Source organism: Galendromus occidentalis, unplaced genomic scaffold, assembly GCF_000255335.2.
Source record: "Galendromus occidentalis unplaced genomic scaffold, Mocc_1.1 scf7180000077121, whole genome shotgun sequence".
Classification (NCBI taxonomy): Eukaryota; Metazoa; Arthropoda; class Arachnida; order Mesostigmata; family Phytoseiidae; genus Galendromus; species Galendromus occidentalis.
In genome coordinates, this window is record NW_003805109.1 from 255,741 (window position 1) to 271,150 (window position 15,410).

Here is a 15,410-nt window from a genome sequence, read left to right on the forward strand (position 1 = left end):
ATGGTAACGATAATCGAATGGCTGAGTCATGAGTCAAGGGATGGGGGCCGTCGGGGTACTCGGTCCAGAAACCCCAGAATTGGATATCGATCCAGATGGAATCGAGATGGAAAATCGGGCTGGCATGTATCAGACCCCGGGTATTCGGGCCGGGACTTTCTCGAGAAGATTTTTTTGTTGACATATAACTTTCGGTGGTCGAGACCACCGAATTGGAAAGCTGCCTCTAAATAGCTCGACCTCTCCTGCCATACACGGAAAGCCTCGTCGAATGTTCGGGTTGTGATGAAGTCCCCGTTCCGAACCGGTCGACGAATCGTAAGAAGCACACCGCTAGAACCAAGGTGTTTCGAGCGATGCTGACAGCTCCGAGTGCACACGAATAGGGGAGTGCCCATCGAAGTCCTGAGGTGCCTTCACATTCTTTCTGAACCAAGATTCGCCCATTGGAAGACTTAGATTCGTCTGCCCTTCCAGAGGACCCCGCTGAGGAGACGAAGGTCGCTGGGGGCACAATGTTCTCCAGAAAGTTAGACGCTCACATCAGGTGCGAATCGTGATGTCGAGAAGGGGGACATCCGGATTCTTTTCGATGGACGTTTCCCCGAACTGCGGAATCTAGTCGTTCCGAACCGTTCCGAAAGGATGGTATGCCGCAAAGGTCGACTGATGGAAGGCAGCGTGACAGTGTCCATGACGGAAGAAGAGATGAGCGGGAGGACGTACGTTCCCTGGTCTGAATCGGTTCCTCCTGGGAGGAGATCTCCAAATCACCTCACCTAGATTTCCATGCTTCCGATTCTGGAGCAGCATCAGGAGACTCATCCGAACGCTCCTATACATTTGGTCGGAATGATCTACTGATCTGGACCTTCCAGCGGATCAGGATCCTTGGATCCGGTTCCCTGGACACATGCTGAATTGTCCCACGAGAATCCGGCCCGCTCGATAGTTTCATGCATCCGTACGGGCATCCCTTCATGCATTGATCCAGAAAATTCTATGCTGCAGATTTCGATCGATCCATTGGTCGATTCATCCGACGATTCCGAGAAGAAAACTATTGTATCCGGGAAAATCGATGGCGTCTTTCACGTGAAGGGAGGACGCGGGGGATGAGATGGCTCAAGTAGAGCATTCCCGTCTGATCGCCTCAACCCGATTACGCGGAATCGATTTGAAGAAATGGAGTGGTCACACTGTCACATCCCTCGAAGGCGATAAATAGAAGAGAGGGTCGAGGTGGGCCGTCGTACTGGATCTCTGATCCCGACCAAGTAAGAATCGAAGACCAGACCGCGGATGCAACATATATCCCCCTTAAGCGTTGCATGTTTCATCCCTCCATTCCCTGCGATCCCCTGCAGCTCTCGCGGCAATGTATCCGGGGCAAACCTACTCCCATTCCCTTCCTTTCCCTGGTCATCGGGGCGTTCACGCCGTCATGCTCCTTCACGACGGCAGCACTAAAATCCCTTTCTCCACTGCTCCTCTCCACGCCATCGAGCGAATAGGAAACCTCCGATGACTGAGCTCTAGGTAATGAGCAGCTCGACACATTGCGGTCGCTCGCTCCACGGGGGCTGGTGTCTTTGTCGAGGAGACGCAAAAAGTGATGTGTCCTCCGAAGGAACACATATGTATATAGAATATGAGAGCACTACTCAGGACCGTGGAGCCCGCACTGATTCGAATGGCTCGTCAGAAGCCAAGCCGTCAGCAGATCCCAATGAATGAACTGCACGGATCACGGTCGCCCCGAGCAGATTCCGAGTAATTTGGATAATAATAATTTGGAGTGATTTGGATGTTTCCTATACGTACCAATCAATGAGAATGCGCAATGTCTTGAGATCGTTGCTATGTTGTGTGTCTCCATAATCCAGAATCGAATGCCCCGGAATCAGGGGAGCTTGGTTGGGGGCAGCTCCAACAGAGGCTGAATAGCGGGGCGGAGACCGCCGAATCCGGGGGATCCTCCATTCCCTTCTCACGCGGATAAAAAAGACTCGGCCAATGAAGAAAAATATCTGAGAGGTATAAGCAGCAACATCCGTGATTTTTGGATGGAAGGAAACTCGGCTGATCTCCTGTGAGATTCTCCCGGAACATGTATTCTTCATTCATCCCTGATACTTCTCGAAGGATACGGTGGCGCCGTGGTGAGTAGAGAGCGAATATAGCTGTGTAGCACCTGGCCACAGCTCATAGCGGCGGGGCCGGCGCGTCACCGTCCACGTTCAGACGGCCCGTGTGAACGCAAAGAAAAAGCAGGATCAATGCGCCGTAAAGTCATCATCGTAACAGGCGCCGTAATGGCTGCCTAGATGTATACACGTAACATGGAAAATTCTCCAAACATTAAAAATGTTCCAATAGCTCCGAAGCTCGCGTGCTCGTCGGATTCTGCCTGCAAGTCCTAATTGTCGGCGACAATGGAGTGGTGGATCCAAGGCGTTTAAACGATTCTGGATCGGATTAGGAACTTACCGACGGATACATCCACACACTCACTAGTAGAGTGGAGACCAGATTCTTTCTACCCATGGCAAGTGTTCCGCACTAGGATCTGTGATAGTCATGGATACGTTTTAGCCGAATGCTTCGTGTATATTCAGACCTATACTGTGACTAAAGAAAGATGAAGATCGCTACCAAACATCAGGAAGCCCGACGGAAATGTGACCGATCTCCATGCACTGTTCCTCTGAAAACCGGGAATTTTATTCCAGGATTTCAATGAAGGAAGTAGGCGTTCTCGAACATCGAGAATGTCGAAGCCCCGCTACGTACTACAGGTCAGTGTGATTTTTCGCCCGAGCGCAGCTGAATCGCATGACAGATCGAGACCTTACTCCTTCACGGTGCTCTATCGAGAAAGGGGGAATTTTCATCATAAGGTATTGACTGAGGAAGCATGGGCTCCTGGCGACGTCGGTCGACGTCGAGACTCTCGCGGGCCGAGCGAGGCTTCCTCTGGGAGAGACTCATGCGGAGAAATCAGCGGAAGCTGATGTGTATTCAACTCGATCGAGAGACCGTTCCACCGTTTTGGAACTCTTCGATTAGATTATTGAATATTCCATCCAGTCACTCGATATGACTAAATCGTGCCAAGCGGAGCAAGACGCTGTTCCTCCCATTCTACGCCGGACCGTAAAAACAATTAGGTCCGGCGATTCTTTGCAAGCGGATATGGCTTGCAATTCGCTAGACCTATCGACGCTTTTATCCGTAAGTCGAAGCAGCGGTTTACCGCTCCGTGTTGACCCTTACAGATTATTCTTAGTGCGGGAAAGCTAGCGGTACCTTCAAGCGATCGAACGAAAAGTTGAGCGTCGAGACCTGTCCGTAACGACCCTTAGCCCCCGTTCCTCGCCGGGCGCAGTATGATTCCGGATCCGGGAGGATAGTTTTCATGTAATCGTCACCCTCAGGAATCCTGGGATCCCACGGGACGATGGAATGAAAGAGCTCCGAGAAATCATGTAGAGTACGAGTGACGCGGTAGAATCTCCATCTTTCCCATGACAATTTCCGGGGTATCTTACCATATGCATTGGACAGGTTCACGTCGGTGGCTTCAGTCCCTTGTACGAAGCTCTGTCGATCGAGGCTTCGAAGCAAACTTCGTCGTCGGATATTCTGCAGTGCATCTCGAACAAGCTCGGTCTCACTGCCGCACAATGGAACGACTTGGAACTGGCGGAGGTGAGCTCTGAATCTATCCGTTCCGGCTCCCGGAATACCCCGAGTTTATAGAGTGCGACTTGCGGTTTTGAGAAGGCTCATCGATCTTAAATAATCGCTCTAACAAAGTGATTTCCGCGTGCAGGTTGTGACCAATGCTTCCGGACAAGAGTGCAAGGAACGAAGACTCTCTCCTGCAGAATGCCCGGTCGCGCTCCAGTTGCTCTGGCCACAGGGTCCGAGCTCTTTCGATGGACCGAGATACAGATTCGTGTTGAAAGAGAAAATTGGTGAGCGCAGCACGATGTATCTGATGCCTTATTCGCATCATAGAGCCGCATCGGTCCGAAGAGTTCAATCTAGAAATTCTGATATTTCATAGGTTCGAATCGCCTGGTAAATCTCTCCTGGAAGGCCACTGAACCCACCGACACCCAATTGATCAGGGACTATTTCTTACGCTTCCTCTGTCAGCCCTCGGACAAGGTGATGCTTCCAAGCAATTGATCGCGTTCCCCGGAATGGGCGAGAAAGAGAATCGAAGTTTCCATTGAAAACTTCCTTTGCAGGAATACGCGGATCTCTGCCAACTTCCAGATCTCACTGAGCAAACTCTGCTGGACAATCTCAAAGCCAGATTCCTGAAAGGTAATTTGATCAGTCTCTACTGTCCCTCTATGAGCTCGCCGGCCTCGATATCGATCGAGTGGATCACTCCTGATCTCTTCAGGTCATATCTACACGTATGTCGGCTCCATCTTAATTGCGGTCAACCCTTTCAAATACTACCCCGTGTATAACCCGAAATATGTCGGCCTTTATCAAAACCGACGCTTGGGAGATCTGCCGCCACATATCTTCGCTATCGCTGACGCAGCGTATCATACTATGCTGCAAGAACGAAGGTAAATTCCTCGCACCCGTAACGAAGTTCTGATCCGCTCCTTTCCGAATCAACGACGAGGAGCCTTATCACCGAAGATATTAGGAACAATGTTGCCTCCGCAGGAACCAATGCATCGTGATATCGGGCGAAAGTGGCAGCGGAAAAACCGAGTCGACTAATTTCCTGTTGCATCATCTCACTTCGCTCTCGCAAAAGGTCGGCTCGCGCTCTTAAAAACCAGAGGCCTGCTACAAGAGTTATCCAGATCAGGACTATTTGTTCGGTCATTCATATTTAATCTTTCCTCCAATCGCCAGGGTTCCTATGGCCGGGGTGTCGAACAAACCATTCTCTCCGCGGGACCTGTTCTTGAGGCTTTCGGAAACGCTAAAACGAAACACAATGACAATTCATCGAGATTCGGAAAATTCATCCAGGTAATGCCATCTCCGCGATTCTTCTTGGTCGTCTGTCGACCCTCCACGGGAGGATGATCAGGCTTATTCCAAGTTTCGCGACGCGCGGGGAACATGTTCTGCGGCGTTCGCGTGTCTGCGAGAGGTCTACGTCTATTTCGATCCACCGAAATCATCGGAGTTTCCGTCCGTAGGTCAACTATCGGGAAAACGGAAGCGTTCATGGAGCCGTCGTTCAAAAGTATCTCTTGGAAAAGTCGAGGATCGTCTCCCAGGGCGAGAAGGAGCGGAACTACCACATTTTTTACTATCTCCTCCTGGGTTCGTGGAGAATTCCAGAGCGATAATGCGGTGTTTTGGATGCGGTGAAATTTCTACAGAGGAGGCATTCATCCCATGAATTTCTCGCGTCTCTAGGTGCTTCAGCGGAAGACAAGCAAGAACTTCATCTGTCAGATCCCTCTCAGTACAATTACTTGAGCGGAGGAAACGTCGGCGTATCTAATGTCGACGAACACTTCGAGTATGCCCGCCTCATGCAGAGCATGGAAATGGTCGGTTTCACGAAGGACAAAATGAACAAATCCACGCGCGTTCTCAGCGCTGTTTTACAACTGGGGAACATCGAGTTCAGCAAACGGTAAGATTGACTTCATCCTCGCGAAGTGTGCGCCCTGAAGAATTGATCGATCATGATCAGCCTCGGAGCCTCTACCGAGCGGGCTACCCGATTGAGAAAATATATTGCAGATCGGGCTATCATAGCGATGAATCGGTCGGCGTACTGAACAAAGACACCCTGGAAGTTATATCCAGACTACTCGGTGTTCGAGTCGAGACCCTCCACCAAGCATTAGTGTCCAAGAGAGCTAAGGTGAGCTCGGAAACGTATGCCGGAGAAATCCTGCCGCTCGAATTCTTCGTCATTATGATTGAATGAATCACGACATCATGACTATCCTGTTTCCTCTTATCCGACCGATTCTCTACGGAAGATTCTTACGTTCCACACTAGGCGCCTGGGGACACCGTAGTCATCAATCATCGACTGTCAGAAGCGATCGCTGCCCGGGATGCCATTGCTAAATGTCTTTACGGCGCACTCTTCGATTGGATTGTGATGCAGGTATGTTGCCAGATTCTCCCACGCAATCGACCAGCCTAGATCAGGAATTGGTGGAGCCCGCTAGAGGTTCACTTCACGGCCGTTGTAATGAAACTCATGTCGTTGTGTCTCAAAGGTCAATTATGCGCTCTTATCGAAGAAAGACCTGGTGGAACATCGGGGTTACTCGATCGGAGTCCTGGATATCTTTGGTTTCGAAGATTTCGGTAAGCTTTCCATATAGTTTCAATGAGTACCGTGCCATGGATTCTCTCAAGCTTTCTCGACATCCTCTCATGTTGGCCATTTTCCCTAGGGAACCATAATACTTTCGAGCAGTTTTGTATAAATTGGGCAAATGAGCACCTCCAGCACTACTTCAATCAACACGTTTTCAATTATGAGCAAGAAGAGTATCTGAAGGAAGGGATACAATGGAAAAACATCGAATTCGAGGACAATAAGGTACGTGAGCCCTGCCGACTCTGAGGATTTCACTCCCCGTTTCCGCGAGCATTTCGTGGAATTTCTCTTTCATCTCAGGAATGTCTGGTGCTCATTGAGAATCGACCACATGGACTCGTGTGTCTGCTCAACGATCAGTGCAACTTTAGCGGATCAACAAATGCTCAGCTTCTGCAGAAGTTCAAAGATTATCACGGATGCAATACTTTCTACGACAAACCCCAGAAGAAGGAGAATGCCTTCTTTATCAAGCATTACGCTGGTAAGGTCAAGTACCAGATTCACGATTTCAAAGAGAAGAACCTGGATCAAATGAAGCCCGATGTAGTGGCTGTGCTCAAATCGTCGCACATAAGTTTCGTGCGAGAACTCGTAGGAGGCGATCCTGTTGCGTGCTATAGGTGAGTGGGGTATTCTCTGCAACATTCTCGGAATCGGGTCTGCAGTCATTCCGGCGGATAACATAATGCAGTATGGGGCCTTCATTACAGATGGAGAGTCGTTCGCGCGTTTTTCAAGTCGTACGCTGTGTTTGCCGCCATGCACAAAAAATACAGTGCTCGGAGCAGATCGGTTCGATCCATTTCTGAAAGGCAGGATTCTCTGCTCTCTGACAACAACTTTTTCGATAACTGGGGTTACGGAAGCCAGAAGGTGGGTCAGTCGCCAAGACGGGGATCATTCACCGGTCCATGGTATTCTGTCTTTCCCCATATTGACGAAAATTTACCCCCTCTCAGGGACTCAATGGACTTGAATATATCCTGGGGGCTTCCGAAGCGAAAGTTCTGCAAAAAGCGAATCAAATCATCCAGAAAAATAAAACCTCCCGAACACGAACTCGGCACGTCAGAGGTGTATATACGCTGCAAAACATCAAAATGGCTCACGCCAAAACTCAGGTGCGTTGATGGAATGGCGAAACTCGGAATTTATCGTGAAAAGTGATCGATGACGCACTCACGAGTCACCTCGATCTTTCAGGGAGATACTCATGGACTCAAACCCAGTGTCAAACAAAATTTCCGAAAATGTCATTCGACGGTCACGTCGCAATTCGCGTCAAGTCTTTCGAAGCTGATGGATACGCTGAACCAAGCTAATCCGTTCTTCGTTCGTTGCATAAAGAGCAACGTCGGAAAGGTGAGCTCCAAGTTTTCCTTTCAAGGTTCGGCTGCTCCGCCCGCCAAGTCGATATCATCCGAAGGCGTCACGAGGAATTTCTTCTTCAGGTACCTTGCATGTTCGACGAGGCGGTGATCCTACAACAATTGCGTTACACGGGCATGCTGGAAACTGTACGAATTCGTCAATCGGGCTACTCTGTCCGGCTCGCCTTCGAAGAATTCATCCAGAGGTCGGTTGCTAGAGAGTAATGCTTCCTCGCGGAGAATATCACACTCCACTTGCTCCTATGCTCTCAATCACCGATCACGCTTTCGTTTAAAGGTATCGGATATTGCTACCAAACGGCCTCCTGAGTTCTCAGCAGGACATTCAAAGCTTCTTAGTCAAAATGCAGCTCGACACTACGAAATATCAAATGGGCCGGAGCAAGGTTAGAGGAGCGACCCGTCTTCCGTATCTTTCTCGCGATTCCATGAATATTTCAATTCCCATCCCCTGCTCCGCAGCGAGGAGAATCTCAAAAGCTCGAGCGTGTCTCAACTCCAGGTGTTCCTGCGAGAGTCCGAGAAGTTGAGGCTCGACGAACAATTGCACCAGCACATACTGCGGCGCATAGTTACCCTTCAGAAGTACATCAGGACATGGCTCTTGCGGAAGCACTTCCGACAGCTCAGATCCTCAATCGTGATCTTCCAGGTGAGGCTCTGGTCGACTATTATCGATCATTTCCGAGCGCTTCTCACGTTCCTCCGTCGTGACTCAGTCACGGCAATCTTTGTACTCACTGCACTCGGGATCTGACCCAATTTCAAAAGGTTCGGGAATATCCAACAGCGGGAGTTGTTCCAGTTTTCTCTCCACCCAATGTTTTCCTTCGTTTGAATTTAAGGCTCACTGTCGAGGTTTTCTGCTCCGACGAGAAGCACATAGAATGCGTACTGAACGAAGAGCCGCCATAGTCATCCAGCATGCCTGGCTAACTTATCAGAGGAATAAAGCGTATTACGCGATTGACAGGGTCATTGTGCACTTCCAGGTAAATGGTTTCAGGAGAATGTACATCCAGAAGAATTATTTAATTGAACTCACCATATGTAGACTGAAAGTATCGATTTGACGAAGCCGGCGACCTATTTCAGGCGGCTTGTCGCGGTCACCTCGCTCGTCTGCGGTACCACAAATGCGTGGCGGCGCAGAAGTTCCACTCAATACTTTCCCAAGGAACCGCGATTGAGCCGTCCAAAACCGCGGTGGTACTTCCTCAACGAAGACATCCGCCTCTTAGGAGGAGCAAGACTAACGATGATCAAGGATCAGAAGCTCCTGCGAGTCTGGAAGCTTCCGCATCAGCGAGGTAGGTTCTCCGACATCGTTCGGCGAAGATTCGGAGTCGCGCCGCCGAGTTTCGGAAGGAATGAGATATTAGCATCGGATCTCGTTTATAGCCATCGACATCTCGAGCTGTCGGGAGCATCGATGCCGGAGATTCGGCCACCTCGCACTGTGAAGAAAAAAGCCCCGCTACGACCGACTCTGAGCGAGAGCACTCTGAGGCAGCCAACTTCGCGTCAGAATGCCTCAGCCAAGCGCGCAAACATCCATCTCCTTCAAAGGGTCAGAGTGCAACCGGGCCAAATTTGTGCTTCCTGCAGCGGACCTGGCTACACTCACATGGGGCAATGCACAAGTGAGGATTAGAACCCGCTGTCGGGAACTAATCGAAGATTATCCTGATTGTACTCCTATCTTCCAATTTATGGTTCTTCTCCCTTTCTCACTGAAGGTTGCAAGAGACTCTTCCATTCGGACTGTCCCGCCGGATCCGTCGCTTGTACGTCATTCTCTCAGAGCATTCCCAAGAAGGAACGTCAAAATCACAGTCCTCGGAGAACGCCCGCTCTGCGAGGGGATCGTATCTACCCTATCCAGGGATCACTACACCAAGAAAGGTCTCATCAATCATGAGGAGCATACTAGAGCTGTCGGTCGCAACGCGGAAAGACTATCGTCGATCGGTCGCTCGTTTCTGATTTCGATATATACTCCTGGTTTCCAGGTTTATGTCCCAACAAAATGCTTCTACTCCGATGTACAATCTACCTCGAGAGACAGCCAGTCCCGCCAAGAGTTGGAATCTCACGAGGACCACACAATTCAAGGACCCTGGCGACATCATTATCTCAGATCCAGCAGTACTGAAGGTGGATATTTCCTTGTGGTGCTGAGACAAGCGGGACCGATTGAAGGCATAGCACAGAATCATTATCTTCCCTTTCTTTCTTTCAGAGTCTGGAAGACTTCTTGCTGCGTAAACTCTGTACGCTGTCTGAGAACAAGTATTCACAAAAGGATTCAGAAGTCGACCGAGTTTTCGCCTTGGCTCTGAAGGAGTTCAAGTGCAATCTCATCTCAACCTACTGCACAGCTCCTCTAGATACTCAGAAGCTCTGTCTACGGTAAGAGAAAGCCTCCGTTGACTCGACTGCAGTAGACATAACCCGTCAGGGAGGAGTCAGTGACCGTTCACACGTAGCATCAACTATGGATCTCAATTCATCTTCCGAATCCACAGATACAAGGACCTCACGGATCACTATGCACAAGTTGTGGCTTCGGTGCTCAAAAACCAAACCGCGGAAACGAAGCACAATTTCCCGACGACGATGGCTGTCAATGCCTTTAGAGGCTTCATCGACGAATTCCGGAATAATCATTGTCGCGCACCTTCGGAGTCGAAAGATGTGAGTACCTGCAACGATTCGCAGATGTCGGGGCTCGCCGTCGTTAAGCTCGGCTTCATTTTTGAAGAAGGTCTCCGAAGCCCTTCCGGATGATCCAGGAGTTTCATATTAGGTTTCATAAACTTCTTCGCGCCATCGCTCTTCGACAGCCTTCCAATGAAGTTCGAACGTTTTCAGTTGAAAGACAAGCCCGTTGACAAGAAGGTCAAGAAGAAAACTGCCAAAAAGCGCAAGGATGTGATCGAGCACCGAGAACATCTGTTCCATACTCAATTAGTTCACATTACGACGACATGTGAAGTCTGCAACAATCCGATAAGGTTAGATGATCCGAATTCCCATGCTACCATGGTGGAGCAACACAAAGCGACGATCGACGAGGCCAGATAGATGAACTCTCGAGCTAAAACATAAGCTCCTTTGAATTCGACAGGTTGATGCTCGAGAAGGGACTGATTTGCTCAGGCTGTAAACTGATGTGCCACAAGAAATGTTACTCACAAATCGTCGCGTCGTGTAAGAATATGATTTACCCTCAACGTCATCATTTCGGTGTGCCTCTAGACATATTGGTCAAGGATTCCGAAGGTCCCGTAAGTATATGGAGCGGCCGGCTCTGTGTGTCCGAATGAGATTTATAGAGGTAACCAATATCGCGCGGATATTCTCGTCTCTGGCGCACGTTGACGGCCGCGAATCCGTTACAGGTGCCAGTCGTGGTGGACATGCTTATCAACCAGATCGAGCTGCGTGGTCTCTACTGCGAGGGTCTTTATCGAAAAGGCGGAAGGAAAGCGGAGATCGATCAATTGAGATTGATCATGGACGAAGATCCCTACAGGTAACGGCACAAGCCGAGAGGGGGAACGGCCGACGGTATTCTCGGAGGGTCATCGTCCGCGGACTCGTGCGGAATTCATGATTCGGAAATATTTTCGGGACCCCAACACGGGACCCAACACGGGTCCAATGACTCGCATACTCGATCTCATTCCGGCAACATCTCATTTATTTTCAGTGTGACCTTGGACAACTACAGCATACATGTCTTGACCTCAGTCCTGAAAGCCTTCTTTCGGGACCTTCCCGAACCGCTCATGACCGCCGACCTATATTCGAATTTCGTATGGGCTGCTTCGATCGCTGATAGACAAGAGCGGCTCCAGGTGAATATCGATTGCTCCGGATAGTGATGGTGAATATATATGTATCCCGGAGAATGCTCATTTATTGACGGTTTCTTTCCCCAAGGCGATTTTCCACCAGTTGACGAAGTTGCCGAGAAGAAACTATGACCTATTCGGCCGCCTTATGTTCCACTTGGCCCGTGTCGCTACACACGAGGAATCGAATCGAATGAAAGCCGAGAATCTGGCTATCGTTTTTACACCGTGTATTTTCCGCACCAATAAGAAAGAAAAAGCTCAGGTGCGTCGCATGAAGATTTTCAAGATCAGTGTTCCCCCTAAAGCCTATCGGGATCCCCGCGAATCGTGAGACCGACTTTGAGCCTCTTGTGATGAGCTCTCGGGGATGATGTCATACTCAAAAGATTTAGGCACCACGGTTCTCTACTGCATCTCTCGATTATTCACCGATATTCTGGATATGATCGAGTATCTAAGTCGGCATTCACGCTTCCTCGCCACTTTTTGGCGTCCTTAATGCTGACAACGCATGGGATCATCGTCCGGAGTCTCTGGGACCCTCTGGGATCCCCGGTTGGGAATTCCTGCTGAAGACTGCCAGATTTCTGCTGGCTCACCCTTAACGACCTTCGAGATTATGGACTGCACTATCAAGTCTGGAAATTCCGTTACAGGATTCATTGAACTCGATATCGAAGCAGACCGAATGTATAACACTGTTGATCGATGATCAATTCCAACGTCTCACGAACACGCTGGCCGAGATCGATACGCTTGATACAGCGTGCCACACCGCATCCACGAGGCTATCTTCGTTGAGGTTCGTGGATCTGATCATTGTGCCACTATTTTATTCTCGGCGCAGGAAATATTGTACAGAATATTTGCTAGAAGGTCTCCTATGTATCATCGAGGAACCACATATTCCCCTCAGATCGTCACGGATGTTCCTCGCCGAGGAGAAAAACCGTACGGGCTCCGAAGATCAATACGAGGAAGTTATTCTCACCAATCATATCCAGAGTCTCCAGAAAGAAAAGTGAGTTTTGGAATCGTCTGCCGAACGACCATTATCGGTCCCTACGTAAAATAACAAAAGTTCTCTAACGATGAGCATCCGTTTTTGTGCAGAGCCCTCCTCACCTCAGACCTGCCCAACCTCCAGCCATCGCAATCGCAGGGTTCTGACGACGACCATCTATCTACGACTGATATTGACGATTCGGCTGCAGGAAGTCTTGACGATTTCCACGATGGCACCGCTCAGGGCGACTCAGCAACCGGTAGGCGGGACAAGGGTGTTAGGCTTGCTGTCAGTTCATGTCGGTTTTTCTACGGGTAGTCCTTCATGCCTTTCAAAAATTTTCCACAGGAGGCGGAGGCAGTGACAAGAATCAGGACGGGTCAGCGAGTTCGGCGAAATGCTCAACGCGGAGTCGAGTATCTACCCCGATCAGACGATTGACGCAGAGCTCCGAAGGCCAAGCTGTTTTCAACCAAGTGAGCAATCCTTGCGTCTCCTTCTTACCATTCGATTCTCAAGGAGCATTCCGAATCACCTATAGGTGCTCAGTAGTTGTGCTTCTTCCAGGGAAGCACTGATCAAACAAGTCCGGGAACAGATGACTCCACGGTTCTCGTCTAGGCAACTTCTACACAAACAACGAATTCCAAGACAATGAAGTGCACGGGTGCATGTGTTACCGAAAAGAAGCTCAAATCCGACTGTGGATACTGAACGCGGGCGGAAGTCTCGCGGACGAGTCCCCCTTACCCGGATATTCATATATGCCATGAATCTTTAATTTATATCGTAACTCCTGGATGCCCAATAAAGTCATCTCCGGAAAGTGAATTCTCGTATTCAGGGTAACAACAAGAACTGGCTTCCCCAGAACCTTATTCGGGAGAGCCTCGAACACAGAGGCGATTGGGACGGCACAGGCGGGATGAGAAGCTCTTCCACTCACCGGGGAATAGCAACTCGAGGGAACGACCGATCTGCGTAGATTTTGGGTTTTCAGATTGATTACCACAAGCTGTGTTCATACGATTCTTAGAAAAACTCAGTGCGAACCCAGAGTGGTAGTCAGCTTTCAAACCCTCGGCGACAACAATTTGGCACGGTCTAAGCACAATTGGTTCGGCGTCCAAGAACTCTCACAACTCGTCCACAGAAAGCTCGTTGTTCGGCTGCGGCAGCAGTCGATTGTGAATCCATGACGGAAGATGGCACTATTTGAAGCGTTTTCTACATGTATGAAAGAGGAGGAATGAAGAGAGAACGCAGTGTCTGTCTCTCGGGGAGTTTCCAAGACATAATGTAGGATCTCAAATCTAGAGATAGAGAACTCTCGATCGAGGAGCCGCAACAAAAGCTGAACAGCGAGTTAGCGTTAGGCTATCACGACGATCGATACGTTCTTTTGGAGCAAAGAGCAAATAGGTTCGATAAATTTTTCTAGAAACAATGGGAAGGATCCGCCCGTCTGCCCGCCCGCCGGCTCGCTCGCCTGCGTACCGGCTTCCCAACCTCCGTTCGGCAATGTTTCTCCTCTACATCGGCAACTTTAGCCCTTGTCAACAGCCGATGAGCCTCTTGACCTAAGACGTCGATCTCTTGTCTCACCGTATTGCTATTCAACGACGCTACTCAACGCAACGATCTCAGTAAACCAGAATCTCCTCTTCGCGTCTGGATTCCGAGCTTGTCTGACTACATATGGAGAAATTTATGGAAGCGAGTCGCCGATGCTTTAACATGCTGTCGAGATTTCGCCGACAGAAGCTACCTAAGTGCGCAGCACGCTTCTTCCGCTCATCGGTGAGGTTCTTCCAGGATGGGGTCTCGGTAGCGGGTATGCGCGCTCAGACCGCGATCGGTCAGAGACGCTAGACTTCATAGCCGGTCAGACAAAGCTTAACGCCCGCACAGTCCTTGCGTTTCCAATCACGATGCCGAACTCGAAGTTTATGGCTCCTCGGCGAATACATGAGTATACGGGCACCGCCGCGCCGCCTGCGCCGGCACCGCCGGGGCTTCCCGATATTCTCCGATGAGACACCGTAAACATTCCAATACAAGCCCGGGCTTCTATAATTCGAGAACCTCCTCGCAGAGGGGCGTCTATTGGAGATGGGCTTCTATCGGAGAGGGGCTTCTATTACAGGGGAGCTTCTCATGATCACACGCGCGATTTTGCAATGACGGCGATTGGGAAAGAGAGACTTCAGAAAGCCGGATTCCTCGAGACATCTGAAAACCGAGGTATGTTCCGGAATAGAGCTTCTCGGGAATCTGATTCGATCCCCCTAAAGGGGCACCTGTCCGAGACCGGCTACTATTGGAGACGGGCTACTATTGGAGACGGGCTTCTATTAGACTCGGGAATCCCGCCGAGGGCCTTCTATGGGAGACAGGCTACTACTGGCGAGGGGCTTGTACTGGAATATTTACGGTAATTTATTCACCGCCGGATTTCGGATTATTATTCCGGTCACTGTGTCGCGGGGAGGCGACTGCCAGGTGTTTGTGAAGCCCCAAGACCTACTCTAGGACGAGTACTCTCCCTCAATCCCCCCTCTTCATCGGAGTCATCGAAATGGTTCTACTCGGTTTTCGAGGAGCCGGACGCAATACAAGTTCTAGGTTTCGTGCACAAAAACTGTTCCTCTTAACTACGATTCGCTTGTATATGCCCGTGGATAGCCGCTATTCTTCTTTCAAACTACGCGCTTCTCCACGCTATCAAGCTAGATTCCTCGGTATCAGAGGATCACCATTGTGAGCGCTAGATCATCGAGGACGTTCTCAACACAAATCTCCAAGGA

General features: G+C 49.9%; 1 protein-coding gene across 1 annotated transcript; it reads left to right on the forward strand.

Moving 5' to 3' along the window:
- Positions 1-2,747: 2,747 nt before the first annotated feature.
- On the forward strand, positions 2,748-13,431 carry LOC100904990 (unconventional myosin-IXa). Its single transcript, XM_029110823.1, has 38 exons — positions 2,748-2,798; positions 3,568-3,711; positions 3,836-3,980; positions 4,073-4,176; positions 4,260-4,338; positions 4,421-4,595; positions 4,699-4,792; positions 4,894-5,013; positions 5,187-5,313; positions 5,410-5,632; positions 5,743-5,866; positions 6,008-6,118; positions 6,234-6,324; positions 6,414-6,562; positions 6,641-6,963; positions 7,054-7,216; positions 7,303-7,464; positions 7,547-7,705; positions 7,795-7,919; positions 8,012-8,120; positions 8,237-8,386; positions 8,580-8,726; positions 8,830-9,044; positions 9,136-9,377; positions 9,474-9,639; positions 9,747-9,891; positions 9,977-10,146; positions 10,263-10,431; positions 10,609-10,751; positions 10,865-11,024; positions 11,139-11,272; positions 11,450-11,597; positions 11,683-11,859; positions 12,254-12,399; positions 12,514-12,618; positions 12,711-12,862; positions 12,952-13,079; positions 13,171-13,431. Exons 1-38 carry the CDS (start codon positions 2,772-2,774, stop codon positions 13,222-13,224), a joined length of 5,505 nt encoding a protein of 1,834 aa, XP_028966656.1. The 5' UTR covers positions 2,748-2,771; the 3' UTR covers positions 13,225-13,431.
- The last annotated feature ends 1,979 nt before the right edge of the window (positions 13,432-15,410 follow it).